Source organism: Neurospora tetrasperma (genome assembly GCF_000213175.1).
Source record: "Neurospora tetrasperma FGSC 2508 unplaced genomic scaffold NEUTE1scaffold_81, whole genome shotgun sequence".
Classification (NCBI taxonomy): domain Eukaryota; kingdom Fungi; phylum Ascomycota; class Sordariomycetes; order Sordariales; family Sordariaceae; genus Neurospora; species Neurospora tetrasperma.
Genome location: NW_009799179.1, coordinates 3,096,768 through 3,118,415, shown reverse-complemented (window position 1 = coordinate 3,118,415; position 21,648 = coordinate 3,096,768). Strand labels below are relative to the sequence as shown.

The 21,648-nt window shown below is 51.4% G+C and overlaps 5 protein-coding genes across 5 annotated transcripts; 2 read left to right on the top strand and 3 right to left on the bottom strand.

Moving 5' to 3' along the window:
* Positions 1–3,536: 3,536 nt before the first annotated feature.
* On the top strand, positions 3,537–7,982 carry NEUTE1DRAFT_132863 (uncharacterized protein; the record flags this gene model as incomplete). The annotated part of the gene is made up of 8 exons (XM_009857465.1): positions 3,537–3,892; positions 3,951–3,997; positions 4,059–4,250; positions 4,314–4,637; positions 5,041–5,155; positions 5,278–5,282; positions 5,478–5,819; positions 5,964–7,982. The coding sequence occupies 8 exons, from the start codon at positions 3,817–3,819 to the stop codon at positions 7,866–7,868; spliced, it is 3,006 nt and encodes a 1,001-aa protein (XP_009855767.1).
* A 1,870-nt stretch (positions 7,983–9,852) lies between these two features.
* On the bottom strand, positions 9,853–12,193 carry NEUTE1DRAFT_90080 (tetrahydrofolylpolyglutamate synthase; the record flags this gene model as incomplete). The annotated part of the gene is made up of 4 exons (XM_009857464.1): positions 9,853–10,598; positions 10,649–11,852; positions 11,914–12,095; positions 12,178–12,193. The coding sequence occupies 3 exons, from the start codon at positions 12,040–12,042 to the stop codon at positions 10,345–10,347; spliced, it is 1,587 nt and encodes a 528-aa protein (XP_009855766.1).
* Positions 12,194–13,908: 1,715 nt separating this feature from the next.
* Positions 13,909–15,366, top strand: NEUTE1DRAFT_71383 (uncharacterized protein; the record flags this gene model as incomplete). Its single annotated transcript, XM_009857463.1, has 2 exons — positions 13,909–14,009; positions 14,071–15,366. 2 exons carry the CDS (start codon positions 13,989–13,991, stop codon positions 15,199–15,201), a joined length of 1,152 nt encoding a protein of 383 aa, XP_009855765.1.
* An 87-nt stretch (positions 15,367–15,453) lies between these two features.
* On the bottom strand, positions 15,454–18,095 carry NEUTE1DRAFT_90073 (uncharacterized protein; the record flags this gene model as incomplete). The annotated part of the gene is made up of 2 exons (XM_009857462.1): positions 15,454–17,526; positions 17,589–18,095. The coding sequence occupies 2 exons, from the start codon at positions 18,093–18,095 to the stop codon at positions 15,469–15,471; spliced, it is 2,565 nt and encodes an 854-aa protein (XP_009855764.1).
* Positions 18,096–19,543: 1,448 nt separating this feature from the next.
* NEUTE1DRAFT_149717 (uncharacterized protein) lies at positions 19,544–20,758 on the bottom strand (the record flags this gene model as incomplete). Its single annotated transcript, XM_009857461.1, has 3 exons — positions 19,544–20,510; positions 20,570–20,634; positions 20,696–20,758. 3 exons carry the CDS (start codon positions 20,756–20,758, stop codon positions 19,544–19,546), a joined length of 1,095 nt encoding a protein of 364 aa, XP_009855763.1.
* Positions 20,759–21,648: the final 890 nt, after the last annotated feature.

The window sequence follows — 21,648 nt, the reverse complement described above, 5'->3', positions numbered from 1 at the left end:
GTACTAATTATTCTTTTAACGGATATCTTTTACTAAATAATATTTATAATAAATAATTTTAAATTGACGGATAATATTGTTACCCATCTTATATAATAGTTTTATATTGAAATATTTCTTCTTATACTTAGAATAAAGAGCTATAGTAATCTAATATAATAATAATTTACCTATAAATTCTATATATTTCTCGAATTTAGCGATTATATAGTTAATATTCTACCAGATAAATAAATAACTAGCGTTAGTTAAAGTAGGAAGAAAAGGAAATTAATTAGGTTAATTATTAAATAATTGACTATTAGAGTATTAATTATTAGAGTATTAATTATTAGAGTATTAATTGGTATAGGGAGGTTGACTATAGGAGGGATTATTATAGGAGGGACTATTGCGAGAGGGATTACTACGGCGAATTTAATTACTAGTAAGAAGGGAGGAGATTATTAATTAATAATTATTACGTTGTTAAATACTAGGTAAATTTAATTTATACTTATTAAAATAGTATAGTTGAACTATAGCGTAGTAGGGTCGATTCTAACTTTGGTTATTACTAGAAATATTCTAAAGAAGCGTATTATTACTACTATCGAAGTCTTCGCCGTTATCCTCTTACCCCTTATTATATAAATCCGAAATATTTAGTCCTTTAAACCGATCTACTACAATCTTCTTATTATAGTGGTTACGCTCTATTTTAAAATTATTAATAATGCGGTAGAGGGTAGCGAATACTATAGGGAAGTAAGGCTTCTTTTATTTAAATATTTTAGTAGTCTTCTTAAATAGTTCGAGTAAATAGAGAGCGGTATTAAATATTTCCTAACCCTTACTTATTAGAATATCTTTAACCGGTATTCTTTTATTAGAATTATACTAACGGCGGCTCTAAATGTAGAAATAGTCAACCGTATCTCTCAATTTAAATACCCTTTCAATTATAAAGAAGATAAAATTCTAGCAAATATTATTATTAGTAATAAGATTAGTAGTATAAAGATTAGGATTAATAAAGATATTACTAAAATTTTCCTTCTTTTAAGCGGTTAAATTCCCTTTTATAATATTAACGAATTTATTTCTATACTAGGGGGAGCAGTATATAAAAGTAACTATATTATATAATTTGCTAATAGGGCCCCGCTTCCGCTATTTTACTATTACCTCCTTATTATACTCGAATATAGACCTAATAAAATTATAAAAGTCCCCCTCTAAAAAAGCCTTCGCTGTAAGGTTTAGAATATAATTGTAATAATGTAAGCGGAAGTAAGTTCGATACTCTTCAGTCTTAAATTCGGGGATAGGGAAATTATTATTAAAATAGAAGCTATTAATAAAGTAAATAATATAAATATTGTTTAACTTTACGTTATTATACTAGAAATAATTAATTTAACTTTCGTCTTACAATTTAAACTGATTAAAAACTTTTAGAATAATTAATATAATATTAATACTGCTATACCCTCCCCTTATATAATATAAACCAAGGAGGTAATTGTATAATACTCTATCCTTATTAATATAGTAAATACAAACCCCCAATAGAATATAACCGTTATTAGAAGTTTAAAGATTAAAGGAGACGTACTTCTTAAATAAGCTCGCTAATAATGTATTTCTAATATTTTAGGATTCTTTCAAATAATTATAATCGACTTAAAACTTAATTATATTACCGTTTTTGGGTAATAATTTCATTACTAATTTCGGGTTAAAAAAGGATAAGAGTTAGCGGAAATTCGGATTAGTAATACTATTAAAAGGTATATTATAGTTAATAACCTAATTAAATAACAATTCTTTGAAGGTATTAATAATAGGTTTGGGGATTAAAACGCGCCCTAATCCGTAAGCCTCTACAATCTATTAATATATACTCTAAGTAATTAAAATCTTTAGGTATTTAATTAGCGGCGTATTTTCTTTAATAAATCCCTTAACGTTATAGATTTACTTAAGGTAATTAATAGTAGAGTTTATAGTAATACTAATATATATTTAATTATAATTACCGTAAGACTATACCTACCCGATAGTCTTAATAATAATAATACTATTATCTTTTACCTCCTTTTTAATTTCAACGAATTAGATACTATAATATTTAATCAGTAATATACAAGGCCGCTAGCGCTCTAATTAATTATCAATTATATACTCCTTCCTCTTATATTTAATATAGGGGAACTTACTCATTTATAATGGTATTTATACAATATATATACTAACGGTTAATTTTAATACTTCTAGCGGAGTACTAGAGTAATATACTTTATCCTTCGGTTTAATAATAAGCTCTTTAATACGTTGAAAGACGTTGATTTATTATTAGGGAGTCCTTTGTAAAGCGGTAAAAGTACTAGGGGCGGTAAGGGAATTAATTACTTTTACTAAAGAGGAGTTAATAGTAAAGGTACTCTCCGCTATTTTAATAGTAGAGAGTAATAAAGAGGGATAATAAGAGTAATAATAAAAGTTAGAGGGAGGGTAAGGGAGCCTAATATATATAACTAGCAATTAGGGAGTATAGAAGTAATTTAATTTTAAGTCTTCTTAATACTATATTAATATTATTATATATTAAGCGAATTAATAAGGCTAGTGCGTACCCCCCAACGCCCTCAAACGAGCGCTAGAACCCTGCTAATATAGCGTCAGGAGTAGACTTTTTATACCCCATTTGAACGGATACGGTATTAGGATCTAGATATTAGAAAGACTTGGATTCCCGGCCAAAATCTACCCCTTTAAATATTACAAGCTATAGTACGCAATCTGAGCCAAATAAGCAATTAAAGTGGGTCCGACCAGATTATTTGCGTTGTTACTCGATTTGCTTGCCTCATTTGCCTCAGATTGTTACTTGTTATTTGTTATTTGACTCATTCCGAACATTGATGCAGTGGAACACTTTGTTCAGTTGGAATCCCACCGCCGAACATTGTGGCCACTGCCCGGGCACCTACCATACCTCTAGAGGTAGAGGTATCTCACTAGCATCCAGAGACCTGATCACCTCGATGAAACTCGAAGCCGCTGAAAGTGCTTGCCCCCAAAACATCACCACTCACACACACACACAACCAGGAAATGCCCGCCTGCCCCTTTCAGTCAGCTCCGTCCCTGCCAGCCGTCATCATCAAAGCCAGGCGTGACGCAACCCTTTCTCTCCCGGCCCAATCACGTGTAAAGAAAGACCCGAGTGCACGTGCCATTTCTTGCACCGCCCTGCAGCACAACCTGCCCTGCTCCTGCTGAGGGCTCCCGCCAGTGGATTACTGCAGCGGTGGGCTGCCGTAGTCAGAGTGCTTCCAGCGACCTGACCTTCCCCGTCATCACCAGAACCTAATGACGGCCGCCCTGCCCTGTCCATCAAACACCAAACACTGAAGCGAATCCGTCCACGGGCCCCCCAGTCATCCCGTCCACCTGCACCACCACCAGGCACTCCCAAACTGAACTGTTCCCTGGCCTTCCTTTCGGCGGCGTGCTGCTCCTCCCGCCCTCCGTCACCTTCAACACCAACAAACTTCTTGTCTTGAACTCAACAACAACTGTTTTCCTCGATTTTCTGCTTCAACGACTCCATACCCGATACCCAAACTTGCTGCTTCGCGCGTCACGTTCCCGTCCAGCCTTTGTAGTGGCGACCTGCAAACGACTAATCAAGCACCTGACACCTCTTTGCCCTTTATCTCTTGGTTAATTAATCTGGCCCCCCGGTAGCGCCGCAACCCGCTTCGCCAGCAACCCCGTCTAATCTCCCGACTACACATCAACGTCACCACACCACATCATCTGTCCATAATGGCCACTCGTGGACCTCCCGGCGCGCGCCCTGGCATGGGAAACCGCTTTGCCCAGTTCAAGCTGGTATTGTTGGGTTCGTAACAATGATGATGGGCTCATGGAGGGGGGCTTTGATGCTGACCTGCATGCAGGTGAATCGGCGGTTGGAAAGAGCTCGATAGTCTTGCGCTTCGTCAAGGTACGCCCAGCTCCTACTCGGCGCTTGATGGGATTGAAGCGGGCAACTGACCTCCATCCAGGACCAGTTTGACTCGTACAGAGAATCCACGATTGGCGCTGCTTTCCTAACACAGACCATTGCTCTCGACGAAAACACAACGGTCAAGTTCGAGATCTGGGATACCGCCGGCCAGGAGCGCTACAAGTCTCTAGCGCCCATGTACTACAGGAATGCCAACTGTGCAGTAGTCGTTTACGATATCACACAGGCGGTATGTGGCCTCTCGAGGTCCTTGTCTCTGCCCGCGATATGAGCTGACGTAACCCCCTTCTAGGCATCTCTGGACAAGGCCAAGTCGTGGGTGAAGGAACTTCAGCGCCAAGCAAACGAGAATATCATTATCGCTCTTGCCGGCAACAAGTTGGATCTCGTCCAGGAGCAACCCGATAAGCGTGCGATTCAGACGGCCGACGCCCAGGCATATGCAAAGGAGGCCGGCCTTCTCTTCTTCGAGACTTCTGCCAAGACTGCCGAGAACGTGCAAAACCTGTTCACCGAGATTGCGAAGAAGCTGCCCCTCGACCAGGTTGGACCGAGGCATGCTCGCCCTGGCCAACGACCGGGTGTCAGTCTAGCTCCCGAGGGGGCCAACACCCAGGTTGGAGGGCCTTGTGCTTGCTGAGCCTGTGACGGGGACTGTTTCGGAGTTTGGGAGCTACGTATGGAAGAAATACCCGGTGCATCTACAGGAGTGGATGGGGAGCGTGCCGGTGTCGAAGGGTCGATGCGTGAATGACCGGCGCAAGGGCAGACCTGGGTCCCTTTGCACAAAGAGAAGGCCAGGGGAGATGGGTGGGGTTTCTAATGTGAGACTGGGCTGTCGTGCGGCTGCATGACATCGTTCTGTTTCACTACCGGCTCTGGTCGATGGGTATTTTGTTCCTCTTTTTCTTTGGACGGGGTGCCCTTCCACGGTCGAAGGACTGGTGAAGCACATCAGCTGCCCCTATGGACATGATTCATGATACTGGTAGGTCCATCTTATGTTGTACACTATGCAGATAGAGGCAACAGCCTGCTGGAGGAGGGGTGTTGCGCGCGTGGTTAATGGTAATTATGCTATTGATTTTACTTTGAGCGTGGGGCAATTTGAAAGATATTTACTGCCTTTGAGAGGTATGCTTTGGCAAAGAAGTGTTTTGCATCTCTACTACTGTGTTGGTACCACACAGGCTTGATGTGTATCTGCGTACAGTGTGCAGCCATACATACCTATCTATCTCTAGATAGCTAAATAGCTCTTGTAAGAAAGAGAACTGACCTTGAATGGGTGGGGGACCACCCAAAGACCGGGATCATTCATTGGATTTAGAAATGGCCCAGAAAATGGCCACAAACGGATGGAAGCAAGGCCAAGAAGTCGGTGCAGCACCACTGGAAGCCTGAAGGAAAGCGGCACACTGTGTTGAAGCTAGTAAGTACTAGTACAGTACACTAGTGTAACTTGAACCTGTGGTGGGCTGCCAACTCTTGCCTGCCCGCGTCGTCCCGGAACTTTGCCGACCGGGAGCTCTTTTTTGCTCAGACCCTCCGAGCCCAGTCCGTTCCGTCTGAGCCTCCAATTCGCAATTCCAGGCCCGGGACATCTCCGCTGCACTCAACCACCACCCCCCTCCGCCCATCCCATATCCTCAGTTGCGCCTCAAGGCCCTATACCATCCCCCTCATGTTGCGCACATCATTGCGATCCGTGAGGGCGCTGGGCAGCAGGCCTTCTGCCGCTGTTGCTGGCCGCCAATGGCAAGCAACCGTCGTGCGCCGTGCGGCCGTGTCCGGTCAGGTATGAGGTCATCTACTTCTGCGAAGCTTCAGTTCCTCGCCTTCCCCGTCCCGAGCCCTGACTCGGTACCTATGAACCTGCCTGCCTGCCTTTATCACCCATCATACTATGTAACTAACGCCCAACTCCCTCGCTCCCATCTAGCGCTTCTTCGCCGACGACAAGAAGCCCATTGTCCCTGAGCCCTCTCAGCCCGCCGTCCTCCCGGCCTCCGAGACCTTGACTTCTCCATCCACTCCTCCTCCTGCGTCACCCCAGGTCGAGCCCACGTCCACCGTCCCTCCCGAGGCCACCCCCTTGACGCCCCCCACCCCCGAGGCCACTGTCATCCCCCCCGTCGCCGAGGAGCCCGTCGTCCCTCCTACTCTTCCTACTCCCCGCAAGAAAAAGGGCTTCTTCCGCAGGCTGCGCAACTTTTTCCTGTCCCTCACCATCCTTGGCGCCATCGCCTTTGGTGGTGGCGTCTACTACTCGCGCATCAACGACGCCTTCCACGACTTCTTCACCGAGTACATCCCCTATGGCGAGCAGGCTGTTCTGTACTTGGAGGAGTTGGATTTCAAGAAGCGCTTCCCCGATGTGGTCAGCCGGGTGACCGGTCGTCCTCGCGACTCCGGTGAGCAGGTCAAGGTCCCTGCCCAGAGTGGTGCCTCGTGGCGCGTTGCCTCTGGTGGCGAGCCTGCCGGTCGTCAGTCTAGCTCTATCAAGAAGGCTGGCGCTGCCGCCCAGGACGCTGTCCCCAAGTCTGAGCCCGCCGTTGTTGCTGCTGCCAAGGAGGATACTGCTGAGCTTCCCAAGACCGAGGCCACCACCACCGCTACTCCGGCCGAACCTGCTCCTGCTCCCGCCGCCACCGATGCTTCCGGCACCCCCGTGAAGAAGCCCTTCAAGGCTCCCGAGGTCGACGAGCCCTCTCGCTGGCCCCCTGCCTCGCCCATTGACCCCTTGAATGTCAACGGTGCCACCGACCCCATTGTCCAGGACCTCGTCAAGATGTTGAACGACGTCATCACCGTTATCAACCACGACAACGCCAACGAGAAGTACGCCCCCACCATCTGCAAGGCCAAGAACGAGCTCTCCAAGGTTGCCGACAAGATCAATGAGATGAAGGCCAAGGTTGAGGCCGACGCTGCTAAGCAGGTTAGGGCACGCGTTGATGGGTTCGACAAGGCCGCCAACGAGCTTGTTTCTCGGGTTGAGTCCGCCATGGCCGCTCAGGAGGCTGCTTGGCGTCGCGAGTTTGAGGAGGAGATCACCCGCCTCAAGAAGAGCTACGATGAGAAGGTCCACCTGATTCAGGACCGCGAGCATCAGATTGCCGAGGAGAAGCTCAACAACCGTCTCCTTGAGCAGGCCATCCAGCTTCAGCGCCAGTTTACCGAGAACATCAAGAAGCACGTTGAGCAGGAGCGCGATGGGCGTCTTGGCAAGCTTAACGAGCTTCACAAGGCTGTTGCCGAGCTTGAGAGGCTCACCTCTGGCTTGAACGAGGTTGTCGATACCAACCTCCGCACTCAGCAGCTCCATGTTGCTGTTGATGCCGTTCGTGCCAGCCTTGAGGACGCTCACCACCCCCGTCCCTTCATCAAGGAGCTCGTTGCTTTGAAGGAGATTGCTGCCGACGACCCCGTAGTCGATGCTGCTATCGCTTCCATTAACCCCACTGCTTACCAGCGTGGCATTCCTACCACCGCCGAGCTCATCGACCGCTTCCGCCGCGTTACTACCGAGGTTCGCAAGGCTTCTCTTCTCCCCGAGGATGCCGGTGTCGCCAGCCACGCTTCCAGCTATGTCCTCAGCAAGCTGATGTTCAAGAAGGAGGGCCTTGCGGCTGGTGACGATGTTGAGAGCATCCTTACCCGCACTCAGACCTACCTTGAGGAGGGCGATCTCGACAATGCGGCGAGAGAGATGAACGGTCTCAAGGGCTGGGCCAAGACCCTCAGCAGGGATTGGCTCGGTGAGGTCAGGAAGGTGTTGGAGGTTCAGCAGGCGTTGGATGTCATTCAGGCAGAGGCCAGGCTGCAGAGCTTGAGGGTGGAGTAAATAGGATTGTTCGTTACGAGTAGTAGGCTTAGCACGCATTCCCTTTGTTGTGAGACTCTAAGGTTACAGTGGCAATCCGAGACAAAATAGAGGCGCTTTTTTTTTTCTGGTTGTATTCGTGTGCGTACTTTGTATTCGTGTAGTTTATGTCAGATGAAATGGATTCAATTCGGCGATTAGGCAGCATGATTTCATTCAACAATATTCTCCGTCCTCGGTATTCTCAAAGCTTTGTACAAAACGTATTATTGGGGAAATTTTCCGTGTTTTGGTTGCCGTGACGAATTGCGGGCTCCGAGTTGCGGCGCTGGGACGGCGACTTCTGCAGTGAGGGGCCGGGATGGAAATCAAGCACACCATACGAGATCACGAAACAATACCCTCAACTTCATCCATATGAGTATTCCACTGGCTCTGAGCCTTTCACCTGGCAAAACTTCCGGATAATTGAGCGATAAATGTCTCGTCGATTTCTACACTCACTTCGACCTATCCACCAGCGACAACTCTCCAGCTTCCGCTTTCGGCGGAACAAACCCAACCGCTTCTCTACTTCATCTTCCCACTCGCTCACTGGCCTCACCACAAGAGCAAAACTATTTTCAGCCAAGCCAACAACAACAAACATCCACCACTTCACCTTCCGACCTCCTCTTCACACTTGCCATACCACACCTTACACAATGGTCTCCTCGCAGCGCACCTACGACGACGCCCTATCCCGTCTCGCCCAACTCCAATCCAACCGCACTATCGTCAACCTCTTCGGTAGTAGCGACGACACTAACAATGACTCCCAAAACAAGAAGCCTGCCGCCAAAAAGGACCTCAACTCCCTCGCAATCCCCGAAATGCTCTCCTGGCTCGCCCGCGCCGGCTACACGCCCTCATCCCTTGCCGCCACGGGGCTCAAGTGCGTGCACGTAGCGGGAACCAAGGGTAAAGGGTCCGTGTCGGCGCTAGTATCTTCCATCATCTCCCAATACCCCCCTCCTCCTTCTTTTCATGACGGCGGCGGTGGTGGTGCCCACATCATCAAAAAGCCTGTCGTGGGAACCTACACATCGCCGCACGTCCTCTCGGTCCGCGAACGGATCCAGCTCGACAACGTGCCCATCTCCCGCGAAAAGTTTGCGCTGTACTTCTTTAAAGTCTGGGACCGGCTGTCGGCCGCCGCCCGAGCAGCTCGCGATCCGGTTCAGTCCGAGGCAGAGTATGACGGGCCCGGCACGAAACCGTTTTACTTTCGGTTCTTGACCATCTTGGCCTTTCACATCTTTGTCCGCGAGGGGGTGCAGCAAGCGGTGATTGAATGTGGGATTGGCGGAGAATACGACTCGACGAATTTTTTGAGCCCGCAGTGCGTGACGGCTAGCGTGGTCACGCAGCTGGGGATCGATCACGTGGCTATGTTGGGAAATACCCTGGAGAAAATTGCGTGGAATAAGAGCGGGATTTTCAGGCAGGGGGTCAAAGGGTTTACGAGGAGGCTGGACGGGGAAGCCCAGAAAGGAGTGATGGAGGTGTTGAGGAATAGAGCGCAGGAGAAGGAGGTGGAGAGGCTGGTGGAGGTGGAGGATGGGCAGGTTGAGAAGTGGAAGGGCGTGGAGGGGGCCAAGTTGGAAGGGCCATTTCAAAAGTATAACATGGCGTTGGCCGTGGCGGCGGCGAGGGAGCACTTAATCAGGGTGGGATATAAGTTTGAGGGGGCTTTTGGGGAGGAAGGTTGGAAATTGGATGATATCCCGGCTGAGTTTGAGAAGGGTCTGAGGGAGGCTAGCCTTAAGGGCAGGTGCGAGTCTTTTAAAGACTCGAAGGGGACAGAGTGGTTTGTTGATGGAGCGCATACGGAGGATAGCCTGGCGGGTGTTGGACAGTGGTTTGCTGGGAAGGTGAAGGAGGGCGATGTCAATGTCTTGGTGTTCAACCAGCAGGATAGGGACCCGGAGGTCTTGTTGAGGGCTCTTCTTACGGCCGCGCAGAAGCAAAGCGGGACAACGACGCCGGTGTTCACCTACGCGGTGCTCACAAGGAACGAGGAAAAGGCGCCGGCGGAGGGTGAGCCGGAGAGAGATCTCGCGGTGCAGTTGCAGGGGCAGAAGATTGTTCAGGAAGCTAGTGCGGGGACCGAGACCTCGGTCTACAACGCAGTAGAGCCGGCCATGGAACAGGTTCAAAAGATCGCTGAGCAGGCGCGCAAGGACGGCAAGACGTGTAATGTCCTTGTAACGGGAAGCTTCCACCTTCTTGGTGGTCTTCTCAAGACAGTTGAGTATGTTGAATATTAAGTACTGGCTTGCTTTTTTTTCCTTTTACCCCCTTGTTCTATCTTCCTGTACTTTTCCTGTATTTCCCTGTGTTTGTAACGAAGAAAAGATGCTGCGAAGCAAAATGCCAAACCCTGTACATACCATGTGAAAATTGGAGGGATATCTAAAATAAATGTTGAAAACTGCTGCCGAACCACATCTCCCCTTCAGAGAGCATCTGCTTTTTCCAAAATGCCGAGCGCGCCACCCACGAGGTGAAGGCTGCCGGTGATGAGTGCCTGCACTTTCTGTTCGCCTTCCGTGGTGTCTACCAGGCTCCTGGCCTTGTTGATGGCCTCCTCAATAGTGGGGATAAGCATGACATTCGCAGAGGGGTCGAGGGTCGACCACCTCTCCGCGAAGACTCGTTGTTGTGTCATGTTTTCAATGTCCTTGGGGTTATATTGATGGTTGACAAAGTCTATTGAAGGTTAGCATGAGCAAATCATGGAAAGACCCAGGACAACATACCTTTTTTGTAGCCAGTCGCCGCATATGTCACATTGGTGCAAAAAATAACATGGCTAAAGCCAGTTCCCTCCGGATCAGCACTCTTGACAGTGTTGCAAAGGCCATCAAGGAAGTCAACGGCCTCAGACCGGCCTTGCTGGTTGAAGATGAGCACCTTGGGTCCGCCCTTGGCCTTCTTGACACACTCCTCGACAAACCATCTTCCCGCCACCTTCAGGCTGTCAACGGTATGTGCGCCATCAAGATGCCAGACAGCCTGGTCCTCCTCCTTGACCTCGCATCGGCCACGCCAGACAACCTGTTCGAGGCCTTGGACAAACTCGGGTGATAAACTGTCGCTGCCAGGCTTGAAAGAAGGGTCCAACTTTTTGAGAGCAGTTTCAGCGAGCGCGATAGCCAGCGTTGCGTTCTTCTTCTGGAAGGGTGCATCGGGACGGATCTTGACGCCGTTGAGCCTGGAATCAACATCAAGGATCTTGAGATCCACGCCCTTTTCCACCGCCCTGTCCTTGAGCACCTGAGCTGCGGAGGGAACCTGCTCAATCGTGAATGCCGGGCTGCCTGTCTTCATGATACCCGCCTTGTGCCACGCAATCTTGTCGACCGTATCACCCAGGACAAAGACGTGGTCGATACCAAGGGTGCTGATACCGCTGGCCACGGGACGGTCCACCACGTTGGTGGCATCGTATTCACCCCCGATGCCAGTTTCGTAAATGGCTACATCGACGCCCTCGGACAGGTAGACGTGGTAACTCATCAAGGTAAGATAGCGAGCGTAAATGGGCTTGCTTCCCAGTTCCACCTCATCCTGAGCCAGCTTGGATGTCTCGAGACGATCCCAGACCTCGAAGAAGTAGCGGGCAAACAGTTCCTCGGAGATGGGCTTGGAGTCGATACGGATGCGTTCCCGGACAGCAATCAGATGGGGGGAGGTGAAGAGACCGATGCGCTTGGGAACGCCGTGAGTCTGCTGATGACGCGTGAGGATGGAGTCGACGAAGGCACAGGTGCTGCCCTTGCCCTTGGTACCGGCTACGTGGACGATGTTGAGGCGATCGAGATCTTGGGAGGAGTAGCCGATGCGGGCGAGGTAGGCACGCATTTCCTTTACCGAGTGCGCATCGGGACGGATACCCGCTTTGCGCCGGGCTTCGATGACGGCGAAGGGGGTCTGGAGGGAGTTGAGCGCATCGATTGCGTCCTACGATATGGTGAGTGAGTGTTTGGGGTTCTGTGGAGCGGGGAAAGGTTGGTTGACTCACATTGTATGTTCTAGCGCTGGATGCCATGGTGCATTTTGTGAAGAAGAGGTGATGATGGGTGATGGTGAGCGACCTCAGAGGGGAGACGAGGGCAAGTCGAAAAGCTATGGGCCTCAAAACATGGTGCATCAGGCCGTTGGTTTCAAAGAGATGATAATCGGGTATCCGAAGGCGTAGGATACCTGCCCTAGTGTTAGTGGCATTCACGATACCAAAACTCCCAATCCCATCAACTGCGATTCAATCGATTCAATCCTAACCCACCTTGTCACTCACAGTCACTTCTATGGTAAAAGAAAAGAAGACGGGATGTTCCGTTTCGTGATGCTTGGCTTACCCATTCGGTTGGAACTCTAGTTCTAGACACGCCAGCCCTAGAACACCGACGTCAGTAACATACCCGATCTTGGCATTTTCAACTGAGAGTTTAAACCCCGCCAAAAACCGCCCGGCCCCACCTCAGCTATGTACTAGTCTATGTATGTGGTGGCTACTACCTAGTGTATGCTGAGCATCTTCCATAATGTCCTCAAAAGCCACTGTCACGATGAAAATACAATATCGATGGCAAGGTGGCCGAGCGGTCTAAGGCGCCAGGTTCAGGTCCACCTGAATTCACTCATCCCGAGTTTCCTGGTCTAGAAATAGGCGCGAGTTCGAATCTCGCCCTTGTCAACCTTATTGTCTTTTTGTGGACTTCGTTGTTATTTTCGCAATGCTTCCTTTTATCTGGTGTACATTGGATGCAGATGTGTTTCCCGAGCTATCCGCTGTGCATTAACGGCCCGGGTGAGCTTTTGATGGGATGACAGAGCGCTCGCTTTCCCGGTGTAATGATCCCCGAGAAGGGATGAAAGGAGACGTCTTCACCATAGCAATGTCAACCTGCCGCCAACGATGTACAGCAAGCAGATCATGTTAAATATATAGAACCTGCATCCCGCCGCCCCCCATCCAGTATATTGAAGCCCAGCTCGTGCAATGCTGCGCAATATCAATGTCCTGGAGCTACAGCGGACACTCCCGAGACCTAGGTTGTTCCGCATGTAATAGCCCGACTCTTCTCTTACCTATCAGCCCACAATGTCCTCTTGATCCCTCCGGTTTTCCGACTTCGCCTCGCGAATACGCGGTCACGCCCAAACGGCTTTGGATATCACCAAGCATCCTATTATCAGTTTATCCCAAAAGTTTCCGCCTCTCACCTGATATCAATTCCTACCCAGACGAGCCCGACTCATCATGTCTGGCCCATGCCGGCGGATACTGTTGGACAGGCGCTCCGTCGGTGATTGGCACGGTTAAATGCCTTGGATAAAGTCGAAAGATGTGGAGCTATGGGAATGCGGCTGCGTGGAGCGGAGGGGAGTGTGGGGTTCTGTTTCGGCCACCCCCCTGAACCCGCTGCAGGGCACCCCTAGCTCCGGGAACGCTTTCACTAACAAACAGACCAGACAGCGTCAATGACATGGCGTAGGTAATTGGGCGTCCAATGTGCTTGCTGCAATCTCCCAACACAACTCCAACACAGCTGCTTCCATGCATCCCGTCGCTCTGCTGCATCTTGACAATCTTCATTGAGGCGGGTGCTGGGTAACGAATCCCCGCCCTGCGTACTACTCGCCTGGCATGATCTCTGACAGTTTGGACTTTTTTTCCCTGCTGCCAGGACGGCCACAGCTCCACGCACTAGCGTATGACAACCCATTCAAAGCCTCCATCCTCCTCGATGCGGCAACACGCACGATGAACTAGCAGGAGGGGTGGCCAGACCAGACAGAGCATCAAGGCATAGGTACAGTCGTTGTTGGAATCTGGACTCTGGACCCCATAGCTAGGTAGCTAACCGGATTCCTGGGTAAAAGAAGATTCCGAGCCGCCATGTTAGACTAACATCATGATAGGTAGGATGACATATTTAAACCTGTCCCCGTTCCCTCCATCTTTTCCTCCCTCGTAGCTCTCCTCTTCCAATCTTGTCTTTCCGTCCAACTTCTGTCCTCGGTCACCTCCGTCAACAACACCACAGAGATAGTGCCCCTTGTCCCCTGATCACCACTAAACAAATCTTCAAAATGGCTACCGACGGCAAGTCTGTAAGTTTCCCCTTACCCTGTTCCACCCTGAAGCTAGTACTGATCACTCCTCCCTCTCCAGAACCTCTCCTTCGTCCTTAACAAGCCCCTCGACGTCTGCTTCCAGGACAAGCCTGTCCCCAAGATCAACTCCCCCCATGACGTACTCGTCGCCGTCAACTACACCGGCATCTGCGGCTCCGATGTCCACTACTGGCTCCATGGCGCTATCGGCCACTTTGTTGTGAAGGACCCCATGGTTCTCGGCCACGAGTCCGCCGGTACCATTGTTGCCGTCGGCGATGCCGTCAAGACTCTTTCCGTCGGCGACCGTGTCGCCCTCGAGCCCGGCTACCCCTGCCGCCGCTGCGTCCACTGCCTTTCCGGCCACTACAACCTCTGCCCCGAAATGCGGTTCGCCGCCACCCCTCCTTACGACGGCACCCTGACCGGCTTCTGGACCGCCCCCGCCGACTTCTGCTACAAGCTCCCCGAGACCGTCTCGCTCCAGGAGGGTGCCCTGATCGAACCCCTCGCTGTCGCCGTCCACATCACCAAGCAGGCCAAGATCCAGCCCGGCCAGACCGTGGTCGTCATGGGCGCCGGCCCCGTCGGCCTCCTCTGCGCCGCCGTTGCCAAGGCCTACGGCGCCTCCAAGGTCGTCTCGGTCGACATTGTCCCCTCCAAGCTCGAGTTCGCCAAGTCGTTCGCCGCCACCCACACCTACCTCTCGCAGCGGGTGTCGCCCGAGGAGAACGCGCGCAACATCATCGCGGCCGCCGACCTTGGCGAGGGTGCCGACGCCGTCATCGACGCCAGCGGCGCCGAGCCCTCCATCCAGGCGGCACTTCACGTCGTCCGTCAGGGCGGCCACTACGTCCAGGGCGGTATGGGCAAGGACAACATCACCTTCCCCATTATGGCGCTCTGTATCAAGGAGGTCACGGCCAGCGGCTCGTTCCGCTACGGCAGCGGTGACTACAGGCTGGCTATTCAGCTTGTTGAGCAGGGCAAGGTTGATGTCAAGAAGCTCGTCAACGGCGTTGTTCCCTTCAAGAATGCTGAGGAGGCTTTCAAGAAGGTTAAGGAGGGTGAGGTTATTAAGATCCTCATTGCTGGCCCTAATGAGAAGGTCGAGGGTGGTCTTGATACTACTGTTGATGAAAAGAAGTTGAAAGAGGCCAAGGCTAGCGGTGAGTCTGGCTGCTGCTAAGTTCTGGGGCGGATGTGAAGACAAAAAAGGAAAGGAAAATATTGGACTGTAATTCTTGCTTCTTCTTTCTTTTTTAGTGGTTTTGGCGATGGCGTTTAGGTTCGGGTCATTCCTTGTATATATACATAGGCATATAGTCTGAAAGCAAGTCTATGTGATTGAGACGACTTCGTGTACTTCCTATTTTACATAAAAGGTGACCACCGTGAGATGTATCTAGGTATGATCCACCTCTGAAAATACATTTCTTTTCCCGCTTTGTCCCGTTCATAACATCCCCAAGTATCTAGCCTCGAGCTTCGTCTCCTTGGTAGCCCCCTTGACCCCAATCCTCACCACCTCGTTCGGCACAATATCAACCAAGTTATCCTCAAACACCACCAAATCGTCCTCCGTCTCCACCACCAGACCCTTGATCGGCACCTCGGCGCTGATCTCCACCGCCGTGCCATCCTCCGACAGCACCACCTTAAGCTCCTTCGGCTTCTGCAAATGCAGATACTTGAGCGGTTCAGGCCAGTTCACATACCTAGCAACCTGCTTGCCATCGCAATCAAACAAGTACGCCGCCACAACCGTGCGCTTCTCCTGGTCCTTTCCACCGCCCGCGATGACGGGCACCTCCCTGGCGTCAATCTCCGTCGACCTGTTCTCCGGGAGGGCGATTCGCTCGGCGACCATCTCGTTGAACGTCTGCTCGCCCGTCTCGACGTCCCACGCCTTCACAAGACAATCGACCTCGAGGTCCTCGAGCGTCAGGTTACTTGCCCACACCTCCACCTTGGTGCTCACATCCACGTTCACGCGCGTGTACCGATCCCTGGGGTGGCGGTGCTCCGTCCTGGTGATACCAATGCTCACGGGCGCCATCTCCCTCTTGACCGTGAAATAGGCCATCTTGGGTCGCAGATAATAGTCGGCAATGCTCCAGCTCGTGACCGGCCAGCAGTCGTTGATCTGCCACACCAGCGCGCCGCCGCAGTACTCCCTGCCGGGGCCCTTCCACTGCCGCTTCCAGAGCCGGTAGGCTGAGGCCAGACACTCGCCCTGCATGAGCTGGGTGGCATACACAAACTGCTCGAGCGGGTCCGGTCCGTAGCGCATGTTTTCCACTAGGTAGAGCGCGATGCGCCGCTCATGCCCGTCGGCTTTGTTGCGGAAGTCCACGGTTGAGGATTGAGGGTACCGATCAGGATCGCTCTTGCCGAGGGGCAGGTAGGCGTCAATGGTCTTGACGTTGGGGAAGGCTTGCATGCCGAACTCGGACACGAAGCGGCCGCCGAGCTTGTCAAAGTTTTGCCATTTTTCTTGGGTGCCGTGCCACACATTCCACTGGTGGATGTCGCCCACGGTAGGGTCGTGTGTGTCGACACCGTCGCCCCAGGGTGAGCCCGGATGGTAGTAAGTGGATGGGATGAGCTCAGAGCAGACGTTGGGGAGGATCTTCTCGTAGATGTAGCGGGCGGGGAAGTCGGTCTTGAGCCAGTTGTCGGCGTTCTTGTCCTCGTACTTGTAGGTGAGGCTGACGCTTTCCTGGTACTGGTAGTCTTCGTTGTTTCCGGCCCAGATGACGATGGAAGGGTGGTGACGCAGAAGCTTGACGTTCTCGTAGGCTTCGCGCTCGATGGACTCGAGAAGGGCAGGCCAGGCAGGGTAGTTGCCGCAGCCGAACATGAAGTCTTGCCATACGAGAATGCCGAGCTCGTCGCAGGCGTCGTAAAAGGCTTGCTCTTCGTAGATACCGCCGCCCCAGACGCGGATCATGAACTGGTTGCCGTCGGCCACAAGCTTGATCCAGTCGTAGTATCTCTCCTTGGTGATCCGAGGGATGAAGTTGTCGGCAGGAATCCAGTCGCTGCCACCGCAGTAAAGGGGTATGTTGTTGACTTGGAAGAAGAAGCTCTTGCCGGGCTGGCCCTTAAGTGGTCGCTGGATGAGCTCAGCTCTGCGCAAGCCGATCCTCTTCTTGACTTTGTCTTCCTCGCTATCACCGGCAATAAGAGTAGCCTTGACCAGGTACAGGGGTTGTTTGCCATATCGAATAGGGTACCAGAGTGAAGGATTCTCAAGGGTGAAAGAGGCCGTGGCCTTGTCAGAGCTGATTTGGACAGTTTCCGAAGCAACTTGCGTGCCATCGAGAGAAATATCGAACCGCACCTTGTCTGCCTTGCCCTCGACCTCAGCAGTAACCTCGATATCGGCAGACTTGAGGTCCTCCGGAACAGTCGACTGAATGTTGAGATCTGCCAGCCTGCTCTCGAAGATCTCCAGGTTAATTGGCCTCCAGGGACCGCAGGTCAGTAGGGTCGGGCCCCAATCCCATCCCTATATGCAACTAGTAAGTAAAGTGTTTCCAAGACCAGACGCTACAGACCGAGATAACTCACCCAGTGATACTGCGCTTTCCTCACGGCCAGTCTCGAGTTATCACCGTTCCAGCACCCCCACTTGTGATCGGGATATTTCTCAACTAGCTTCCACCCCCTGAGGTAAGCACTGTCAAAGTCAATGACAAGCTCGTTATCATCCTCTTTTAGCAAAGACGTAACTTCAACACGCTCGGGGATGAACATGTTGTCTGCCTCAAGGATAGTGCTGCCGTTGAGCTTGACAGTGGCGAAGGTGTCGAGACCGTCAAAGGCCAGGACGGCTTTGCCATTCTTGGGAACACTGGCTCCTTTGAAGGTAGTCTTGTAAGTCCATTGGGCCTCGCCAACCCACTGAACGTCGAGCTCGTTCTTGCCGATAAAGGGATCGGGGATCAAGCCGTGGTGGAGGAGGTCTAGGTGGACATTGGTAGGGAACTGGGCGACGGGCAGGAACTTGCTGTGCTCCTTGTCGGCTTGTTTGAACCTCCAGTCCTTGTCGATAGGGATTACGGAGCAAGGAGACATGTTGTAGAAGGAATGTATAGGTAGAAAAGTGAGGATCGATGGAGGGGATGTGTTATAACAAGAGTATCAAACAATTTCCCGTCCTGCTTCCAGAGAGACAGAAACGACAGGACACTGACGAGGAGAGATGCTGCTGAGGATGAACCACTTGATTCAGAGAATAAAGCTCAGTTTTCCCATATTTAAGTCGAGGATGCGATATGTTCGGATAGTAGAGCAGAGGTACCTAGCCAAGTTGTCCGGGTACCTTGATGGGCTGTTAGTCCCATCGATCTCATCCTCCTCACGAAGCTCTGCAAGTTGGCGGGGAAAGACATCCCGAGGGAACGAATGGTACAATACCAGCTGCAAGCTGCATGAGAACCCCTGAACACCCCACTAAGCATGACGCTTGTAGCGCTCTATGAACCTAAACACCAGACTATGAGTGGTACGTACCTACAAATCCATCCATCATGCTGGCGATGCAGGCACAGCGGGGACGTTGTTGCAACGCGGCTGCTTCATCTTGACATATGCATATCTTCTCGGAGCTGTCAGGCATCTTGTGTCTGTATCGTTATGCTATGAACCGCAGATGCCGTAGCTGTTGAACCGACCCAAAACATCATGACGGTGTGCGCTTCTCAAACGGATTGTCAACTCTTCATCTTGATGACCATGACCTGTGATTCTTCAACTGAACAGGAATGAAGTCTGCGATAACAACACGCCGAGACTGTATAAAGTCCAGAGATCTGATAACGTGAGAGAAGTCTTGGCCCAAGACCCCTGAAGCGCGGAGGGAGACCTTCCGCTTCCCTATTCACATAGTAGGCTAAATCCCCACCGTGTGGGCGCGGCTACGGCCAGCTTCAGCAACATTTGGCCCCAGCCCTTTAAAGACTTTCGACCCTCATTGTTGCAATCGACCCTGGTGTGACAATGGGAGAGGTGCATTCGCACGGTATTAGGCGCGATATCACAGGTGCGGATATTATGTATGGCTTTGAAGACCAAAAGTTATATCGTTCCGTTCCCGGAGAAGTACCATCCCGGTTGAGGCGGATGGGCGCACTCCGGAAACACAAGATCCGTTATCAAGCGCTCAGCTTTCTCCATACATGGTAGAGAAAAGATGTGTAAAAATCTTGGTACAAATGTCGAAGTCTACAAGCAGTAAACGCCAGGCTTGAAAATACAAAAAAAATGTCATAATCTACAAGTCAATACAATGGTAGGCTATGCAAAACAAAGGCTCAAGAAAACCGCTCCGCCGACGCCAATTTTCACACTCCTTAATAAAGCCCTGACTTGTCAACATGCCCCCCGCTGTTTCCCAAAACGAGGGATGTGCCATTGTTGAGACCAAAGAAAAAGCAAGACGCATATGGTATCATAGGCAAGGCTGGGAAAAAAAACGCCTTCTCCCAGAAAAATGACGACCCAAAACATCGACCCATGCAGATTCAACAACAACCATTGTTCCTCCTTCTGCCACTGGTGAGCGTAAAGACTTCCTCCCACTCCCTCAACCCCTGGACTCCTCGCCTTGGCTTGCGCCTCCGATTTCTTGTTCCCTGTTCGTCCCCGGTCATGGAACTTTTAATACTTGCTCCATCGCTCGCACCACCGCTCCATCCACCTCCATAATCGCCATACTGAATCCCGCTCATCGGATCGTCTGGGTCAATCTCGCCCAACTCAATCTTGGTCAAGATCATCCTCGCCAGTCTCCCAAACACCTCGTCAACACCCTCGCCGCTGAAGGCGCTGACTTCCATCGTCACTGGTACATTGACCATACTTGCCCATCGACTCGCGTCTACCGCCGAAACCTCTCGTCCATCCGGCGCCACCGTAGCTTGTAGCTGCGACCCGAGTCCATACCCGTAACTCGTACTCGTACTGTCTCCCGGGCGGATGGTAGATGTAGTAGACGAAGCGTAGCTCCCCGCTTGCAACGGCGTCCCAGCCACGCTGACGCCCGCGCTCCCCGTATGCACACTACTAATTGTATACGGAATGCTATGCGCGCTGATACTGCTTGGTGTAGGTGGCGGCAGCGGGCCGAGCAGGTCCTCTTCGTCACCGGGATGGCCGCCCCCGGCTAGGTCGAGTTTGTTCCCCACCAGGATGAGACTCAGGTTCGGCGAGGCGAGCGCGCGGGCGTCGTTGAGAAAGGGCTGTAGGTTGGAGAAGCTGTTGTGGGATGTAATGTCGTAGCAGAGCACGGCTCCAGCGGCGCCGCGGTAGTAGGAGCGAGACACGGAGCGGAAGCGCTCGGTTCCGGCAGTGTCCCAGAGTTGTAGCTTGATGCGCTTCCGGCGGGCGCCGGTGCCGACTTTTATGATTTTGGAGGCGAATTCGACGCCGATTGTTTGGGAGGAGAGGACGCGCCATTCGCTTTTCACGAAGCGATGAAGGAGGCAGGATCTGGGGTTTCAGCGGTTAGATGGGGATCAGAGTTGTGGAATTGGGTTAGAGATGCTTACTTTCCTGACCCGCTTGGCCCAAGGAGGATGATCTTTGCGAGGTAATCGTACATGCTCCCCAGTTCCTGTGGCCAGAATGTCTGTTAGATAGAGGTGCTAACGCAATCCCACTCTTGAATTTAATACCTGCTCTCTCCCAGTCCCCGCGCTCTCCTCGCTCGTAGCGGATGACCGCCTAGGTCTTGTCATGGTGAATGAATGGTCCGAAGTGTAGCCGGAAATATGGCTTCTTGAAATCCTCTGGTATCACAGCTGACGGACGATTTACCGTCTTTCGATTAAGCGATGGAGCACAATGGGCCGAGTTTGGTTGTTATTTCGCCGCGAGATTCTGTTATCGGGTTGCTATCTGTGATGACGAATTCGAGCTCTGTCGTTTTGTGAGGAGTTCATGTGGTCAGTTGACTTGGGCGTATCTGTTTTTTTCGATTCTCAAATCCGAGGGATATGTCGGGCAATCTGATTTCGAGCAGCGCGCAAATTCTGTCGTAGATGGTGAAATCGTCGATATCTAGTTTGTAGGTTGAATTGTTCGTGTTTGTTAAACCATGGATATGCTGTCACCCGGTTCGGCCGCTGGGGGGGCTGGCGAGACAAGGCTCCACAACGTGTGGGAGAGGCTTATCGCGGCAACAAGGGACTTTGATAAGGACGGACTTCCCAAGTTGCCTAGGTCGTTGCAGGTGTCGTACCTATGTCGGTTGCGAGGTGACGACTGAGTTATCAGAGGTGAAGAGTACTGACAACGGAAAAGTCGGTCTGCAGAGGTAGAGGTAAGATATCAGGGTTGCTTTCACAGGATGCAAGATTGGACCCAACGTCACAGTCTTTGAACGCAGCCAACAATTTGCAATTGGAAATCGGGTGATGAGCTGTTACTGCTTGCTTCGGGTTGCCGCTGTGAAGGGGACGCACAGGCCACCGAGCCCTCGACTGGGCCAGGGTCCTGAAAAGCGGCAACCGCCTGCAGCGCAGTGTGCCGAGGCACTCCATGTCTGCCAAAACCGCCGGGGGGGGGGGGGGGGGGCCGAGGCACTCCATTTTTCCAAAAACCCGGGGGGGGGGGGGGGGGGGGGGGG